Source organism: Bacillus rossius, chromosome 10, assembly GCF_032445375.1.
Source record: "Bacillus rossius redtenbacheri isolate Brsri chromosome 10, Brsri_v3, whole genome shotgun sequence".
NCBI lineage: Eukaryota > Metazoa > Arthropoda > Insecta > Phasmatodea > Bacillidae > Bacillus > Bacillus rossius.
The window spans coordinates 44,661,392-44,678,323 of NC_086337.1; the positions used below are offsets into that span (position 1 = coordinate 44,661,392).

The 16,932-nt window shown below is 35.1% G+C and overlaps 2 protein-coding genes across 2 annotated transcripts in view; one reads left to right on the top strand and one right to left on the bottom strand.

Moving 5' to 3' along the window:
* LOC134536057 (homeobox protein Nkx-6.1) overlaps nucleotides 1-16,932 on the bottom strand; it is a 557,696-nt gene that overhangs the window by 63,617 nt on the left and 477,147 nt on the right. The gene's annotated exons all lie outside the window — the stretch shown is intronic.
* On the top strand, nucleotides 1,127-5,323 carry LOC134536049 (uncharacterized). Its single transcript, XM_063375577.1, has 4 exons — nucleotides 1,127-1,360; nucleotides 2,586-3,015; nucleotides 3,185-3,358; nucleotides 4,940-5,323. Exons 1-4 carry the CDS (start codon nucleotides 1,257-1,259, stop codon nucleotides 5,321-5,323), a joined length of 1,092 nt encoding a protein of 363 aa, XP_063231647.1. The 5' UTR covers nucleotides 1,127-1,256.

Consider the following 16,932-nt stretch of genomic DNA (forward strand, 5'->3'; position numbering starts at 1 on the left):
CCGCGCGATTTCCACAATTTTTGTGATAACGGCGTCAAACAAAAACCATGTTGTAGATTTTGAAGACCTTATCAGCGCTATATCTTCAAAAGTTTAAATTTTTTATTTCAAGATGGTGATATCATGTGATATAATATTCAAAGTATCATAGTTTTCAGGCTATTCATTTAATTGCTTAAACAGCTGTACTGAAACCTTGACTGAGTTGAATTCTTTAAAAAAGTCAGCGGGGCTGATACTCTATCTCTAAAAACAAAGTCACAGGATGGTTATTTGTAATGGAAACATTGAGGCCGCGAGGCTCTAGCACATGGTTGTGGGCGAGGGGTAGCAGGGGGGAGAGGATCACGTGCGAGGTCGCGGAGCCAGGCTGCCGTGTTGCCAGCTCCTTGGAAGGTCACCCACCCCTCGCGACTGTGAGCCAGGGAGACGAACACGGCCTAGTCATCTGTCACGCCTTGCGCGCGAGGTACTGACAGTTCTGCATTTACAACTTCACTGGTTAGTGTTCAACTCTTTACAGGACAGCAAATAAAAACAAAAACTGATAGCATGATGGTCATGTATTAAAAATAGTATAAATTGTGCTCGCGCATTTCGTCTTCACAAATTAAATATGAACCTTAAATAGCTATTTCTGTGGTCGTTTTTTAGTATTTCATTTAGGAGGAGTTTATGTCACACTGTTTCGCACACCGACGCTTCATAGAAACAATCATTTCCAAACCAAATGTTTATTAAACTTTTTAACTTCACATTTCTTGTGACAGAAATCTCAAAGTCCTATCTGAATGTGTACATATATTTGTTAAAATTTTATTTTAATAGTGAGTTTTAAAAATAACACAATAGCTTTTGCTATCTTTAGGTCTAGGCTTCTCCCGAAAATGCAAATGTTTCTGAAGACCCACAAACGATCGCATTATGATTGTTTTCTTCAAACTTCTGTGATATTTTTGGTAAAGATGAGTAGATAAACACATCTAGCGGCACTCATATTCTGTCAATTTGAAATTTTTTTAAGAAAAAAAAAGTTGATGGCGCCGAGGTCTGTGGCTAGTCGCGCCCTCGGCTTCCGAGCACGAGGGGAAGGGATGAGGAAGGGTGTGTGGCGCCAGCGTCTCACCCAGGTCACTCATTCTCTCTTGTGCAGCCGGGTAGGATTAGTGTTCGTAACGCTCGAGGACGTGTCACTTATTCAACGAAGTTTATCAAGTCTTGGTACACAGTGTGTTGTTTACAACAAATGTGCGATTATGGGCAGCACAAAATGTCTCAAGAAACGGCTACAATTATCAAAGCGAAGGAAATCCGCAAAAAGGAAAATGCTTCTGGCGCGTACTGCTAAAAATCTAAAAAGGTATGTACACTGAGTGTTATACATATTATTAAACATACACGTTTATGAAACATTTATGTGTGACCTACATATAATGTTTAAAAATAATATTGAAAACATACTATCCAGGAATTTAATTATTAATTTTTGTAGCGGATTTAAGGTTTCCTTTTATGCTTAAAAATAATTTATATAGGCCTATAGTTTGAAAATTTATTAATGATACATACACTTGTTTGCTAGTGACAATGTTAATCGTAAAAGTGCAGATGCATGCGGGACAATTTTGATTTTTATATGCAGCTATAAATACCATTTTTATTAGGATGCAATTTTATGTCTATAATTAATCTTTACTGTCAATTTCACGTGCTGGCACTTATTGTCAGCGACAACAGATTATAAAACAGAAACTGAGAAAATTTATCAGAATTATTTCTGTAATATGCTTTATATTATTTCATTTTTCAATTTTACCCTGTGTAAATTATTTTAGCCGTCTATGTAAAACAAACATTTCATTAAAATTTCTCACTTAATATAAAATGTATTTACGTTAAAAGTAGTACTAAATTAGTTTTTCTGAGTTTCGGTGACGCCTTTTCCCACTCACTGATGGACTGCCATTGTGATTATACACACGTCTTATATTTGCTATAATGTGACTGAAAAAACATATAATTTTCGTTTAGTTTTATTTAATAGTAATGAATAGTATTATAAATGTATATTATTAATTTCATGTTATAATTGCATGTCTGAAATCTAACAGGTGCACAAGTTAGTATATTTAGGAATGTTATTTCTGTGACAAAACCACTTATGTAGGTAATTAATTTTGATTACCATCTTAAAGTAAAATTTAAAATTTTTGTGAAATAATTTTTTAAAAAATATTATCATTTTATGAGTACTCTTACGCAACTACCTACTCACAAGATCATATGGATTCCGTAACGGCATCTTTAAGTTTTGGTATTCGATCCGCAAAATGGATGCAGGCAATGATATAAAACTAAAATACTAAATGTTTCACAGACCTTAAAGAAATCTACCGCTAGCGAAATGACCAAGAAATAAGTATTGGAATGTCAAAAATTATAATGACATTAATGTGCGGCTAAAGCCCAGAAAACATCCGCCTACTTTAAGTACATACTAATTTATAAATGTTTTATTTTGTAACTATAAAATTGTAGTTTGGTTTAGAGAGTAGGTTTAATTTTTTTTTTCTTTTTTTTTTCAGGGCAGACACTAATGGCGTATTACCAGAAAGAGAAGATGATTTGCCACCATTGGTAGTTGAAACTGTCAAGGAGTCTACTTCATGGGATGAACTGACAGGAAATCGCATATTCACCCCCGGATTCGTAATTCCGGTTATACTACAAATACAGAGCAGTCACACAAGAAAATGCACGGCTGGCACTATTCGATTTAAAAAAGAAATTCTAAGTGGCCTGCACTGCAAATGGGTCCTCGAATGCGATATGTGCCACAGGGAATATGAAATACAAAATGTAAGATCTGGAAGCAGTGTTATAAACACGTCAGGCGCTTGGGCAGCCTTGTCATCAGGAGTTGGTTTCTCTCAGTTTGAGAACACATTAAGTGTGTTGAATGTTCCTTCCATGAGTCAAAACACATTTCTCAAGGAAGAATGCCTCATAGAAAAGGTAAAGTTCTTTCTTACGTATCTGTTTACCATTATTATGTGGAAAATATTGCAATTGTAAACGCTGATGCAACCCATTGGCTTGGGCAGGAGATTAAAAATGTAGTCTTGTATGTAAACAATATTTTTTAATTCAATTCATTAGAATTAATTTTACAAAATGTTTCTAGATACTGGAAGCTGACTTGTACTCGAGCATGAAAGAAGCGGGCAAGGAAGAAAGAGAACAAGCTATTCGAAATGGTGACATCGATGATGACGGAATCCCCTTCATTACTGTGACCGTGGATGGCGGATGGGCCAAGCGTAGCTATGGACACAACTACAACTCCTCATCTGGGGTGGTAAGCTGTAAACGAAATAAACATTTTTTTTGCAAATATCTAAAATAACCTACAAAGTGTGGAAAGTAATTTTATCACGATTAACGTTTTGAATTCTCAATAGAAACATTACCATACCGACCTGTTTTGTTTCCACATTGAGCATAAACGTAAGAATTAGTATGCAAGTGTTCCCCCACTAAGGCTCCCATCATAAGGCAGGGATGTTATTTCCTTGTAAAATAACAATCACCCATTATTTTATTAAAAAGTAATACGTCTGACGAAACTGTACGACTACTGTGTCAAGTAAAATGTACGTGAATTGCTAATTTCATAATCAATGTCCAAAGCACCATAATACCTTGTGATGATATTCTTCCCTATGTAGATCGTTATTAATTGATTTATTGCCTGCTTGGTTAATCTACATGAAGCTTTATGAAAAAAATCGATTTAGATTGATTATAAAAATGATAATTCTTCAAAATAATATTCCATCAAATTAATTATAAATAGTAAAAAAATGAATGCTTCATTTAAAGAATATGTTGATGAAATAAAAAATATATAAATACTTCAAGTATGCTTTGCTACATAAATTTAAACAATTTTAATGCGTAAAATGTGTTTGCATAAACACACGCCCTAAAAAAAACACATTTGTAGGAAAGACGCAAAGGTATTACTATTACATAGGTAGGAATTATTTATTCTTATTAAGCCAAGTGCTCCAGTGATACTTTCAAAACTGCTTCAACATGACATTGGCTGGTTGCACCATTGGAGTTCATTTTCAATCCCAAAAAGTATTCTTTCGTGAGCTAGAATTGACACAAAAAAAACTGGAGCACTATTGGAGATCAACACTCAACAAAAGGTTGAATTTGGTAATTTTTTGTACTGCCTATTTTTGCGAGTAGAAGACTTGAGCCAGGTCCTAGGAACGTTTACGTCTATAAATAAATAAAACCACTAACATAAATTAAAGTTATTTCCATCAATACAACTGCATCGCTGTTTTTAAACACACTGGCTATTAAAAAATACTTATAACTAAAAAGGCCACCTGGATATGATTCCAAAGTTTGTCTTACGAAATATATATTTGCTTTCAGGTTTTGTGCGAAGATTTATTTGAATGAACAATTAAAAACTATTAACAACAATGTGCACCGTGTAAAACAAATCGTCTTACGAGTGACATATTTTTTTCTACTGATTATGCCTGAAGAAATTAAATTCCTAGGTCACTGATGTAAAAACAAACAAACAGTAATATGCATAAGTTAGGTAACACATATTTTTTTGAGTTTATCTTGTCTTGGAGTACAAAACTTTCGTTCGTTTTTAAAAATATTTATAATTCAAAATTCAAAATTTCTTTTGTAATAATTATATATCAGAAAACAGTAACTGGAGAACTTACGTGTCCTAAAGCAACATAAATTAAAAACAGGTCTTCTAGTTTATTGTGGTGATATCAATATATATATATATATATAACATCTGTGATCTTTATACATTACTAAAGCTAGAGCATCCTTAAACGTATTTAGTCCAATATAAATTAATGTTAATAGATCTGTAATTTTTTTTCAGGCAGTTATAATAGGCCAACATACGGGAAAACTTCTCTTTATGGGCGTCAGGAATAAGTACTGTTGTATTTGTGAACGAGCCATTACAGAACAGAAGGAAGCGAAACAACACTTGTGTTATAAAAATTGGGGCAAAACAAGACCATCAACAGCTATGGAACGAGATGTTATTGTTGAAGGATTCTGCCAAAGTTTTGAAATGCATGGATTAAAATACAAGTATTTCGTTGGAGATGTGTATACGCTAGGATCATGGAAAAAGTTCCTTATGGACGTAGTGTCTTTAAAATTGAGTGTGCCAATCACTGTGTCAGAAACTACACCGGTCATTTGCATACCCTCGCAGCAGACAAGACTTTTTCGTCGGAAGCAAGGAAGCTGCTGAATCCTGTAATTCCTCGCCTTACAGCCGCAGCAAAAGTGAAACAAATAATATTGTACCAGTTCTTCGCGCGAATGGCCTTTTTGAACAAATACAAAGTCTAGTGGAGAGACTCGTCGCAAAGGCTCAACGGCTCAAAGAAAACAAAACAAGTAATTCGGCAGAATTCTATATGAGCCTAGTTGCCAAATTTAGTGGGGGCAAAATAATTAATTACACACAGAGAGGCTCTTTTCAGCGTCGATGTTACATGGCAGGACTAAGATTCCAGAAAGGTTTAGCTTGGGAGAAGAGCCCTTTCAAAAAAATGTCAGGTAAGAGTCCTGGTTCAACACACAAGAAGGTCCTCCACAAAAAGATCCGTCACGGCATAACTCGGCGTAAACTGGCTTACCAAGAAGATAGTCAGTTGAAACGAAAACGGCGTGAACTCCACTCTACTTTACCAGATGCTGACTATGGACCCTCATCAGAGCAAGTTACTGACGGACAAGTAAGTGATCTTCCTGAAAACGAACTGTTCAGTAAGTGTGAAAGTTACATCGCATCACTGCAAGTCACTTTGGAAGAGAGAAATAATATTGTGGAACAAACAAAAATGCAAGCTGATTGTGAGCTATGGCACAAAATGAGACGTGTGCGGTTAACAGCAAGTAATTTCGGCGTTGTTTGTCGCCGGAAAGAATCTACGTCCTGTTCAAAACTCGTTAAACAGTTACTCTACAAGCCCCCGTTTTCGACACCGGCAATGGAATATGGTCGTCGAAATGAGCAGATTGCCATTCAGAGGTTTCAAGAACAAACCGGATTAGTTGTACAGAAGTGTGGTTTATTTTTGGATCTCAAATATGGATATTTGGGTGCTAGCCCTGACGGACTTGTGGTCGAAGAAAATGCGATTGTTGAAATCAAGTGTGTACCTTCTGCAGTTGACCAAGGGCTCCAAGAAACTGCAATAAGAAAAAAAAGTTTTTTTCTACGTGTGAATGACGACGGAAGTTTAATTCTTAAACGTTCACACCCTTATTTTTATCAGCTGCAAGGGACTTTAAACATTACAGAGCGCGATTACTGTTACTTCATAGTAATGTCTGGTGTTCGTCAGAGTTTACACGTAGAAAGAGTAGAAAGAGATGAGCTCATATGGGAAACAGAAATGTTGCCGAAACTGACGAGATTTTATCGAATGTGTTTACTGCCTGAGATAGTGGCGCCAAATCAAAGCGTAGGCAGAGCCATTAGAGAACCAGATTACATTTTGGAAGCTCAAAGAAGCTTGGCAGACAAACAGCAATCAAGATGTCAAAAACTGAGCCGGAAAAAACAAGGGATAAATGAATGTAAATATAATTGAAGTAAGATATTTTTGTTCTTTGAAACTCTGGACGATTTTTTTCATTTAATATTCTGTTGTGTTAATATTTGTTCTAACGTGGAAAACATTAAGTTAAACGAGGAAGAAAATGATTTTTTTTTAAGTACCTGTTCATGTGTTGTATATAAGATTCTAATTTTATCTTAAGTTTATGTTTTGTGCAGACATATCTTTTAAAATATTGTTTACAATGAATTCCGAAGAACTGATTATAGTTGTTTATTTTGTGTATATAAAGATGTAAAAAACTGAAATTGGTTTATTTATTGAAATGAATGTTCTATTAATATATACATATGTATGTGTGTGTGTGTGTGTGTTTTGGTCTCTATGTTGATATAAATTGCGTTTCTACTATCAATGATGTGGTTTTTCTTCCCAATTTTCTATTTTTTTTTTTAAATATTATACTGAATGAGTTTATGTCACTATTATTGTGAATTTTTGTAAAATATGAAATAAAAAACCTGATTATCATACCTAACGTGTTTTCTTTAACACTGGTTCACAATTTGCAACAACTTAAGAAGTGCTAATTCTACGTAATATTATTTGTATTACTGGTAAATGTAATAACTAATACACGGTAACCAATAGTTGTACAATTATTGGCATTAAACATTATAGAAGAAGGTAAATACATTTTTTTAAAGAAACTTTTATCTAATATTGTATTGATTCTGATTTAGGCACATTTTTCACAATACCAATTTTTTTAGCATTGTCATAGCCACCTCTGATAAGATCCTCCATAAAGATTAACTCATAACGCTGCATTTACTCATCAATAAAGAAAAATATTTGTAAAATATAGTACTGCTTTGAAACTTATGGAACAGTATTTATGTTTCACAAATACATAAAAATTTTCTTGTAATTATTTTGACACACTCTCAGCTGGCATTAATTTGCTGAAAATATAATAAAGAAAGATAATCAATGCAAACAACTTTAATTTTTGTGTAATCATTTAGTTGTGAAGTTATATGTGGATAAAACTTTATTTAAAGACTGGAAGATTTCATTTATTTTTAATTATTATGAGATTTTTCTCGCAGCAATTGAATATTAAAAACGTAAATCAGTTTGAACTAAGAATGCCCTACACTTAAATGAAATGAATGGAAAAACATATAACAACGATAATGCGTGGTTATTACTATAACAAATATATTTACCTGGAGAGAACTCAGCCTCACAAAAAAACTGTTTTCAAAGTAGAGTTATATTTCAATGAGATATATAATTATTTTTCATGCATTAAACACAATTTTACTCTTGGAAATCTCTGTGTGTATAAATATATTCTGATTTATCATTATTTTCTTGGTAATGGAAAATTACAAATATATATATATATATATATATATATATATAGGCCTATATAAAATGAGGTTTCGATAGCCACTTCTAGGAAATTGAGACAATAACTAAGTGAATGCGAACCTTCGTACATACGTACTGATTTCACGTTACTTCTATGTAGAGACCCGAAAATTTCGTGGATTAATCTTCAGGATAGAATTAAATGTCTTACATGTGATCAACCCATGTTTGCTTTTCCTTTGGCTGATTTCTTATTCTAGTTAATCAGCACTACCTGATTTGCTTTCGTCTCTCCTAGCATGGCATCGCAGAGGGGTAGCCAAATAACTGTCGCCCAATAATGAACTCAGTAGAAGAGTATAAATGTTTGCATACTAGCTTGCGACCAAATGAATACGCGAAATTTACGTATCTCTTCTTATAAGCATATCCAGACTGATAATACTGCCTGTGATTTGATACGTCTCTCGTTAATTTTCCGTCCCTGTTTCAGGTAAAAGGTATAACAGTTTGAGATTTGGTAACCAACCTTGTTTAGTCTGATCTGACCATTTGTCAGTCCGCATTGGCTTGTAGATCATAAAAGACAAACTATAAAAATTTCCATGTTCAAATATTATATAGCTCGTTAGGAACACCGCATCTGCGAAGTTGAGAACACGTCAAGCATTCATTACATTACCGTGGTTATAGCCAATATATAACTGAAACACTGTTTATTTTTATACTGGAAAGAGGAGACAGTACTCTGTAATTTTGTTGTTAATCGAACTTAAATATTCATGCACACAAAATTACAGATATTTGTAAATTTGTACATTTACACGAAAGCAAGTGTATCGCTGCTAATCTGGGATTATAATCTTGTCCGGGCATTTATGTTTTGGGTTGTTCTGGTACTAATATTAAAAAATAATTGTAAACTTTTTTCTGAATAGCTTTCCAGTAATAACTGTGAAAATACAAAAGCACAATAAAACATTATGAAGTCCAATTGCTGAATATTATTATTTTTCCCAAGGGTTAAAAAATGTACGCTTGTACAAAAGTCAGTCAAAATTTAAAATTACACTGCAAAATTTGTAAGCGCGTTAGTAAATATCCAGCTTTGTTTCCAAAAACACAAACCGTAAATTCAAAACTAACTATAGCAATGTGTTGTATAAATTTACTATATTTTCTTTTGTAATATTATGAAATATTTCTTGGCAACTGATTTCCAAAGAAATTTTGTGTAAAAGTCCAAAAACTTTTTTTTTGTGTAAGGAATACGATATTTAATTATAATAAATGATTTTTATAGAAATAATTAACGGATTACTTCAGTTTACAAGTTTGCAAGCTAAGAACAAACATCCATGAACGATACGGAGCTCTTGGTTTGCCTATTGTACTTGCACTTGGCAATTTTTTTATAAACTCAAGTTTTAATACGTCAATGTATTAGGTACTTTTTTTTTTTTTACATTTCGGTACATGTCAACGCGTAGCAAGACTTTATATGTATGTATGTATGTACATCGTGTTTTATTTCTTACGAAATAAATAAATAAATTTATTTCAAGAAACGCATCTCGACTACTGTTAAATTTCTCTATATAAGACAAATTGTTTAATGTTTCGAGAATAGTCCTGCCCTATAACTTGATTCAAAATTATATATATATATATATATATATATATATATATATATATATATATAATATTTCAAACATCTGGTCACTAAAGCGTAACATTCGCATACATTAATTATGAAAAGTTAGAAAATTAAAAAAATTATAATAATTTGTTCATAAAATGAAATATGTTTGTAGGAAAACCCGCCAGAGTGACGGGGCTTATGTTATGGGACGTGTAAGTGTACGTCATCCTTGAACGTGACATGAGATAGACTCCAATTTAACTGACCATTAGTTATAGGATTATAGCTAAAAAAAAAAAAAAAAAAAAAATTACGTTATCAATGTCTTTTTTCTGAATTCATCTCCAAAACAAAATCCAACTCTATAAAATGCCCAATGAAGATTCCGGCTGTCCCGGGCTTCTAGTGCTGAAGCTCTGCTGAGTGAGTGTCGCTCGCCTACGGTCCGCACCTAGCCAGCACGCACCTCCTCAATGGGACACAAAGTTGGCAACACCGGATGAACACGTGATCCCGTCGGCGCCCCCCTTCCACCCTTCGGCCCACTCGCTGCCACGGTCTTATCTCTGTCTGCGATCTCTCGCTCTCAGCTCCACCCCAGCACTATCTGGTGACCATGATTCACAACCGCGACCTTGAAGCTTGCCCTTAAGATAGAGGAAAAGGAGGGAGGCAGGTTTTGTCGAAGAGATAATAATCTCAACTTGCTTGGATTTTTTTAATACACTGTTTTGTTTTTTCTAAATGGAACAAAATTTTCATAAAAAAAATACAGATATCTGTAAATTTGTACAACAGTATCACTACGAAATAGTGTTCAGATTCTTACCCGGGCATTCATGCGCTTTGTGTTGTCCCAGTACATACAATGGTAAAAACTTATTTTTAAACCGTTCCCTGAATAGCTGTTAAGTATCACCTGCGCACATTAATAAGAATAATAAAAAAAGTTAAGTCCAATTATTGGATATCGTTCGATTTTCTTATTCATGGTTTAAAAATATATGCTTGAATGAAACATCTATTAAAATATAAAATCATGCGCCAATTTTCGTACTAAATACTCAGTATTGTCTTAAAAAAAAAAGCTTATTTCATATATACTAAAATCACAATAGCCATGTGTTTTACAAAGTTACAATAACGTTTTTTGCAGTATTACAACATATTTCCTGGCCACTGGTTTCCAAAAAGAACTTTTGTAAAAGTACAGAAAATGTTTTTTCTGTGTTAGTCATAAAATTTCAATTACGGGTTCAATAATGTTTCGTGTCATGGCTCCAAAAACCACATGACTTAAGCTTTCAACATATGTCAAAAGTCAACATCTGTGATCTAGGGTATCTATTAGTATGGTCATGTATATTTTTTTGCGAAAATATTTCCAGGTATGTGTTAAAACTTTGAAGCATTGTCTTGTGTTTCGTGGTTGATTGGTTTATTTCAGGTGCGTATCAGTTGTTAGCACACCAATCACAGCCACCCAGTGCGGAGGCAAACGCGTACATATTTGGTCCGGCCAAATATGGTACCGGCATATCTCGCAGACGGCCGCCAATCACAGCAAGGGAACAATCTCTAGCGCGGGCATTGCGTACTGCAGTCTAACGAGCGATGATAATTTTTTTTTTCGCGGGAAAAAAAACATGCCTCTAGGTATAAATACACCAATAACTAGAGACCTGCAAAATTCTCGATTTCAAATCCCTAAAGGATATACTCCATGATCCTCTACGCACTCGTGCAAATTACATCTGCTGATTGGTTACCGACTCGTAACACCTGTTGACTGGAATGATGGTGATTCGCTAATTCTCCTGTTAAAGATTTTTCATTGGCCCAGAGTCCTTCAGATAAACTGTGGCCCAATCACTGAAGCAAAATGATGTCAAAAGTATTTGGACTCTATCCTATCGCGAAATGAATTCGCGAATTTTACAGGTCTCTACCAATAACGTTTGTGGGACGGTTGCTTCCTGCATCCAAATCATCTTCAAGGCTCGTCGTGTAGGGTGTTAAGACGTTTTTATAATTCCAAAATTCTATGATGAATTATTTCAAATTAAAAACTAAAATTAATACTCTTTCCAGGTATAAATTTTTTCTTTCGAAAATGACCACGATCTAAGTAGATAAACACAAAAAAAATAGTTCACTAAAGATTGCATACTTGACTATTTACAAACAGCAAATTACATATTTGGAAATGAAATATACAACAAAGTAATTTTGATGTGATAACGTCTTATAAATCGATGAACGCCGGCTGCACGCACGAAAAATTGTCACGTTCCGCCTGAGCCGAGCGCGCAAGAACCGCCAACCACCGTGCGAGAAAATCTTCTATAATATCAAACAGGTTAAGGCGGGCTCTTTAACTAATTGTTCGTGATTATATTTAAAACAAATTATTTAAATTAAATTTTGCAAAAAAAAACTGTAAATAATATTTGAAAATTAAAAAAAAAGTATGCAATTTTTCCATCAATGTTTTCTTGTGACGTTATCACGGTAAAATTATCGTCCGTAAACCGACTTTACAGACAACCCACTTAAAAAAAAAAAAAAAAAAAAAAAAAATGCGACGGCCCGACATGTCAAACGATGCCCAGACTCTTGCTGAAACGCAGCAGCCAGCATGATGCCGCAAGGGCCGCGGCAGTAGGCCGAAAATCACTAGGCCGAAAGGCACTAGGCCGACAGGCACTAGGCCGACAGGCACTTGCCCGAAATTTCGGCCAAATGACTTTCGGCCTAGTGACTGCTACCCGATGCCGCACACAGGAACCACGGGGCGGATTGCCGCGGCAGGTGCGGGAAGTCCCTTGGACCCGTCTTGCGCGGAGCGCCCGCGCCCCGGTGGTTCGCCGGAGTCACTTGAACGAGGTTCGGGCAGGGGTTCCCGGCGCATCCCCACCACCGCAACAGGACACGGCGAGGGGGGGGGGAAGAGACCGGAAGAGGGGTAGGAGGGGCGGGATATCGCCGTGGAGGGAGGTTATTTCAACAGACGGCCGCAACGAGGTTTATGGCGCTGCGGATAGCATCGTTAAACATCCAGGGTATCGTTATGGACCCCGGGGTGAAAAAAAATATAAATAAAGGTAAAGAATATACCACAAAAACACTTCTTTTTTGCACGTCTCTTAATTTCTAGAGTTAGGGTAAGATAAAAAGAAATAAATACCCTTTATAAGAGCCGGGGTCTCGAATATTAAATAAGACAAAGGGTTTCGGAATTTTGAGTGGCTTCCACAAAAAAAAAATCTTGTCGAAAATACTTTTGTTTAAGTTAAAAGAAAACATAAATACATCTAGTCAGGATATTTATTTCGTCTTTTGAACTGTGGCAATTAAAGGCCTTTTCCAGCACTTTATCACGTGAACAATGTATATATACAGAAATTATCGAAAGACTTATGGTTATATTATTATGTAAATAAACTAGATACACACTTAACTACAATTTTCTAAAAATTACGTTAAAAAATGTTTAAGGTAAAACAGGATGAGTTGGCGCACATTTCGTTTTAACTGCCATTACATACTGATGTTCATAAAAACGTTGCATCATTATACGTGACTTGTTACATTCATTCTTTACATTTATGAAAAATGCCATACAAGTAAAATATACAATCAAGTTAAAAATTCACGCATGATTTCAAAATTAGTGTTTAACGCCTTTTCTCCCAGAACGTTTGGGTAAGATTGCGCAGAAAGGGGACAGATGGCGCAAACATTAATATTTGCCATAACATATGTTTATATATATATATATATAAACACAATACATACAAAACTATTTTTCTTTGATAGCAACATGGAAAAGAAGTGTAAAAAATTAATTCACTTAATAATATATATATTTTTCTTAGCTATAATTTAACATTAACTTGACTGAAGAACTAGAGAAAAGATTCATTATATATGTAGTCATAAAATTTCGGTCTGCTAATCAAATGATTTTTCAATAGACGACTTCTGAAACTACGTGTGTTTCGCGTCAATGAATGTAGCTAGCTATAAAAATACAATTTGCGTGTATATATGTAATATCTCACGCTCGGCATTATTTCCAAAAGCGTGTTTTGTGTTTCAATAAGTGTACTTGCGACACGAGAACACGTGAATTTGTGCGTTTGTGTGTTTTTGCCTTTGTGAGTAACCGTCTGAAGAACGCGGGGAAATGATGAAAAGGGGAGGGGGGGTATTTTGCGACTACTTCCCCCTTCAGACTGGCGAGGACCTCTCCGCTAGGGTTCTACCCACACCCCCCCCCCCCTCCCCAGCAGCTAGGCCCTCGGAGGAGGTTTATGGGGCCATAAGACCGCGCCGCGGCGACCGGCGAAAACGTTGTGTTGGGAAGGGGGGGGGCGCTGGTGTTAAGTGCCGACTCAGGGTCACGACCGCCCGACACCACCCAGTATACGACCATACACTCGCCGCTCCCTCACGTACACACACACACACACACACAGACGCGCGCTCCAGCGAACAAAAACTGCACCAAGGCGGAAACACTTTGTGCGCTTCGGGGGGCGGGATGGGGGCAACTAATCATCCCAGAAGAAGACTGCTCTCCACGAAAACCGTTTTCACCAAAAACCTGTAACCTTTTCTTGTTCCTGTGACTGAAAAAAAAAAAAAAAAGTAACCACGAGCACAGAAAGAACAAATATATTTTCTGTACATCTACAAATGATTCCATTGGAAAACCTGTATGAAAGATATGTATTGTAACTTTGTACAACACATGTTTTTTTTGGTTATTTTTGCATATACAGGCCTCAAAGTGCTTTATTCACTGGAAAAAAAGTGAGAAAAGTGACCTTTGTGATAGAAAAAGTGAGAAAAAAGTGATCTCCAGGAAAATAAGTGACTAAAAAGGTGACCTGAAATATAACTTAAATAAATGTTACAAAAAATTCTGATTGTAGTAAAATAAAATGTTAGGTTATATATGGATCTAATAAAATACTGACAGTTATTCTATTAACTATTTAAAAACACATAAGTTACAAATCATGCACCAGTAGCAAAAAATTAAAAGAAACAAATTATTCACATACCTACCTAAGATGGTGAAAGAGAAGTCAACTGTGTAAACTGTGACTTAAAAGTGGTTTCCATGAAAATTCTGTCAAGATTAACATTTTTATATTGTCTTATAAAATGAACTAAGAATTATATTAATTAAGAAGACACCATAGGCCTACTACAAAAATGTATCTAGTCCAATTTAAGAACATTTCAACATCAGCAAACTTACGTCAGAACACTCCATCAACACAAAACATCTAATTTTTTGAGTATTTTGAAAAATAGTCAGAAATAATTTTAGATTTCCTTTTCTCCACTGAGTGTTGTACAGTATCAACCTCAAGCTTCTTCTCTGCAGCTTCTTTTCTGACTCTGTAAACACCTTCCAACATGGCTTGGGCCAATCCAATTTCCTGCATATCTTTCTTTTCTACAGCCCTCTTTAATCTTTTATTTGCCTCCTCAAAAAGTGCATCTGCAGTCTTTCTTTTTTGCTGCTCTTCACTTTGCAAACTCTTCAATTTGTTCTCAGCACCAGCTATTATCTTTCTCTCATCTTTCAGTTTTTGTATTCTCTCTGCTTCCACTAATTTCTTTTCATCTGTTTCCAACTTCTTCCGAGCTGCTTCTTCTTTTAAAGCCTTCTCATTTTGCAAGTGTGTAAGGTAGCTGCTATGAGCTACACGAGCCATTGCTAATAGCTCTCTTGTAATGGGAACCAAATCAGGCTTGCTGTGGTACATTTTCATTATTGCACTCTTGACAGTCATTGCTGCATTGAGTGTTCTTTCCGACATGGAAGCTTTGTCTTGAGTTAAGATGTGGGAGGACAAAGAAAACCCTCGCTCTAAGTCAGCATTTCCGTGTGAAAGAGCCAAAACAGATTTTACAACTTTAGCAACGTTTGGGTATTTATCATCACCAATACTGTTCTTCAAAACAAAAAACTGAGCCCAGTAGTCATCTATACGGCCACCACACACACTTTCCTTTTCACACTGGAGTAGTTTCCATTCATCTAACAGAATACTTTCATCAATTACAATGGGCAGACCCTTTGCTAGAGCAACAATGTCTCGACAACTGCGGTGTAAAACCCTTTCTTCTGGCTGGAGGCCACGGCAATTCTTCAGAAGTGGTTTCAATATTAGGGGTGACTTTCTGATAACATGAGTAACAGCTTCAACATAATGGTTTTTAACTCCAGCCAAAAACTCCAGCTGAAACCTTTCATCCACCTGTAACATAAACCCTTTATGATTTGTAAATGTATTTCGAACCAAGAGTTAGGGTGCCCACTATATATACTATATATACTGCATATACTATATATACTGCAAAAGCAAATTCTAAAACAAATTTACCAGGTGTTAAAATTGTTGGTAATTGTCTAGCATAGGGTCTCTTGTGGAATACTTAAAAAAATTTCAAATTAAAATTTGAAAATAGGGTGCACTCAATAGTAACAACCTTTATCATTAATAACCTAAAATGATTTTCAAATTAGAATTTTTTTCACCCCTATCATCAATAACATTTCGAGGTAAGTTTATCACACCTCCTGCCTGCTAGTTGTTTTTTTAGGGATCTCCTTTTTTAAAATATTATAGATATTTTTTTTAGGGGGGGGGGAATAGATTGATAATAGGGGTAAATTTTTTTCAATTTAAAAAAAAAAATCTTTTACAGTATTATTAAAGGAGGTGAATACTATTTAATTAATGAATTTTCTAATTTTTTAAACATTTTTGAAAATGCCTTTATTCTAGACAATTGCAAAATGGTTTATTGCACTAGTGCAATGATCTGTGCATAATTTAGTACATTGTTTACATGTTGGAACCAAAGTTAAAAATGGTAGGCTACTATAAGAAATATATTACAAAAACAAAAATGATTCCAGGTTCTTAAAAAAATAAATCCCCTACTGTTCCTTACAGGGGGGAAAAAATTTCCAGGTCAAGTGGCCACCCTGAAAGTACAATTTGAAGATTTAAATCTTAAACGACTAAATCTAGAACTTACCTTTGAAATTTCTGTCAAAATCTCTTTCTCGACATGGATTTTCTGGGCAGGAAGTAGGTTCTCTGTTTTTAGTAAATCTTCACTTACACCAACAGTTTGTATGAGTTCTGGTTTGCAAACCTTTCCAAGCAAAATCTTAGCAAGAGTGTCTATTTCATCATGCATAACATGTATCATTGGTTCTTCCTTCTGGAATGCACC

Coding starts and splice junctions, on each gene's coding strand:
- LOC134536049 (XM_063375577.1), top strand. CDS start 1,257: ATGGGCAGCACAAAATGTCTCAAGAAACGGCTACAATTATCAAAGCGA. Junction 1,361..2,585: donor ACTGCTAAAAATCTAAAAAG/GTATGTACACTG, acceptor TTTTTTTTTCAG/GGCAGACACTAATGGCGTAT. Junction 3,359..4,939: donor ACAACTCCTCATCTGGGGTG/GTAAGCTGTAAA, acceptor ATTTTTTTTCAG/GCAGTTATAATAGGCCAACA.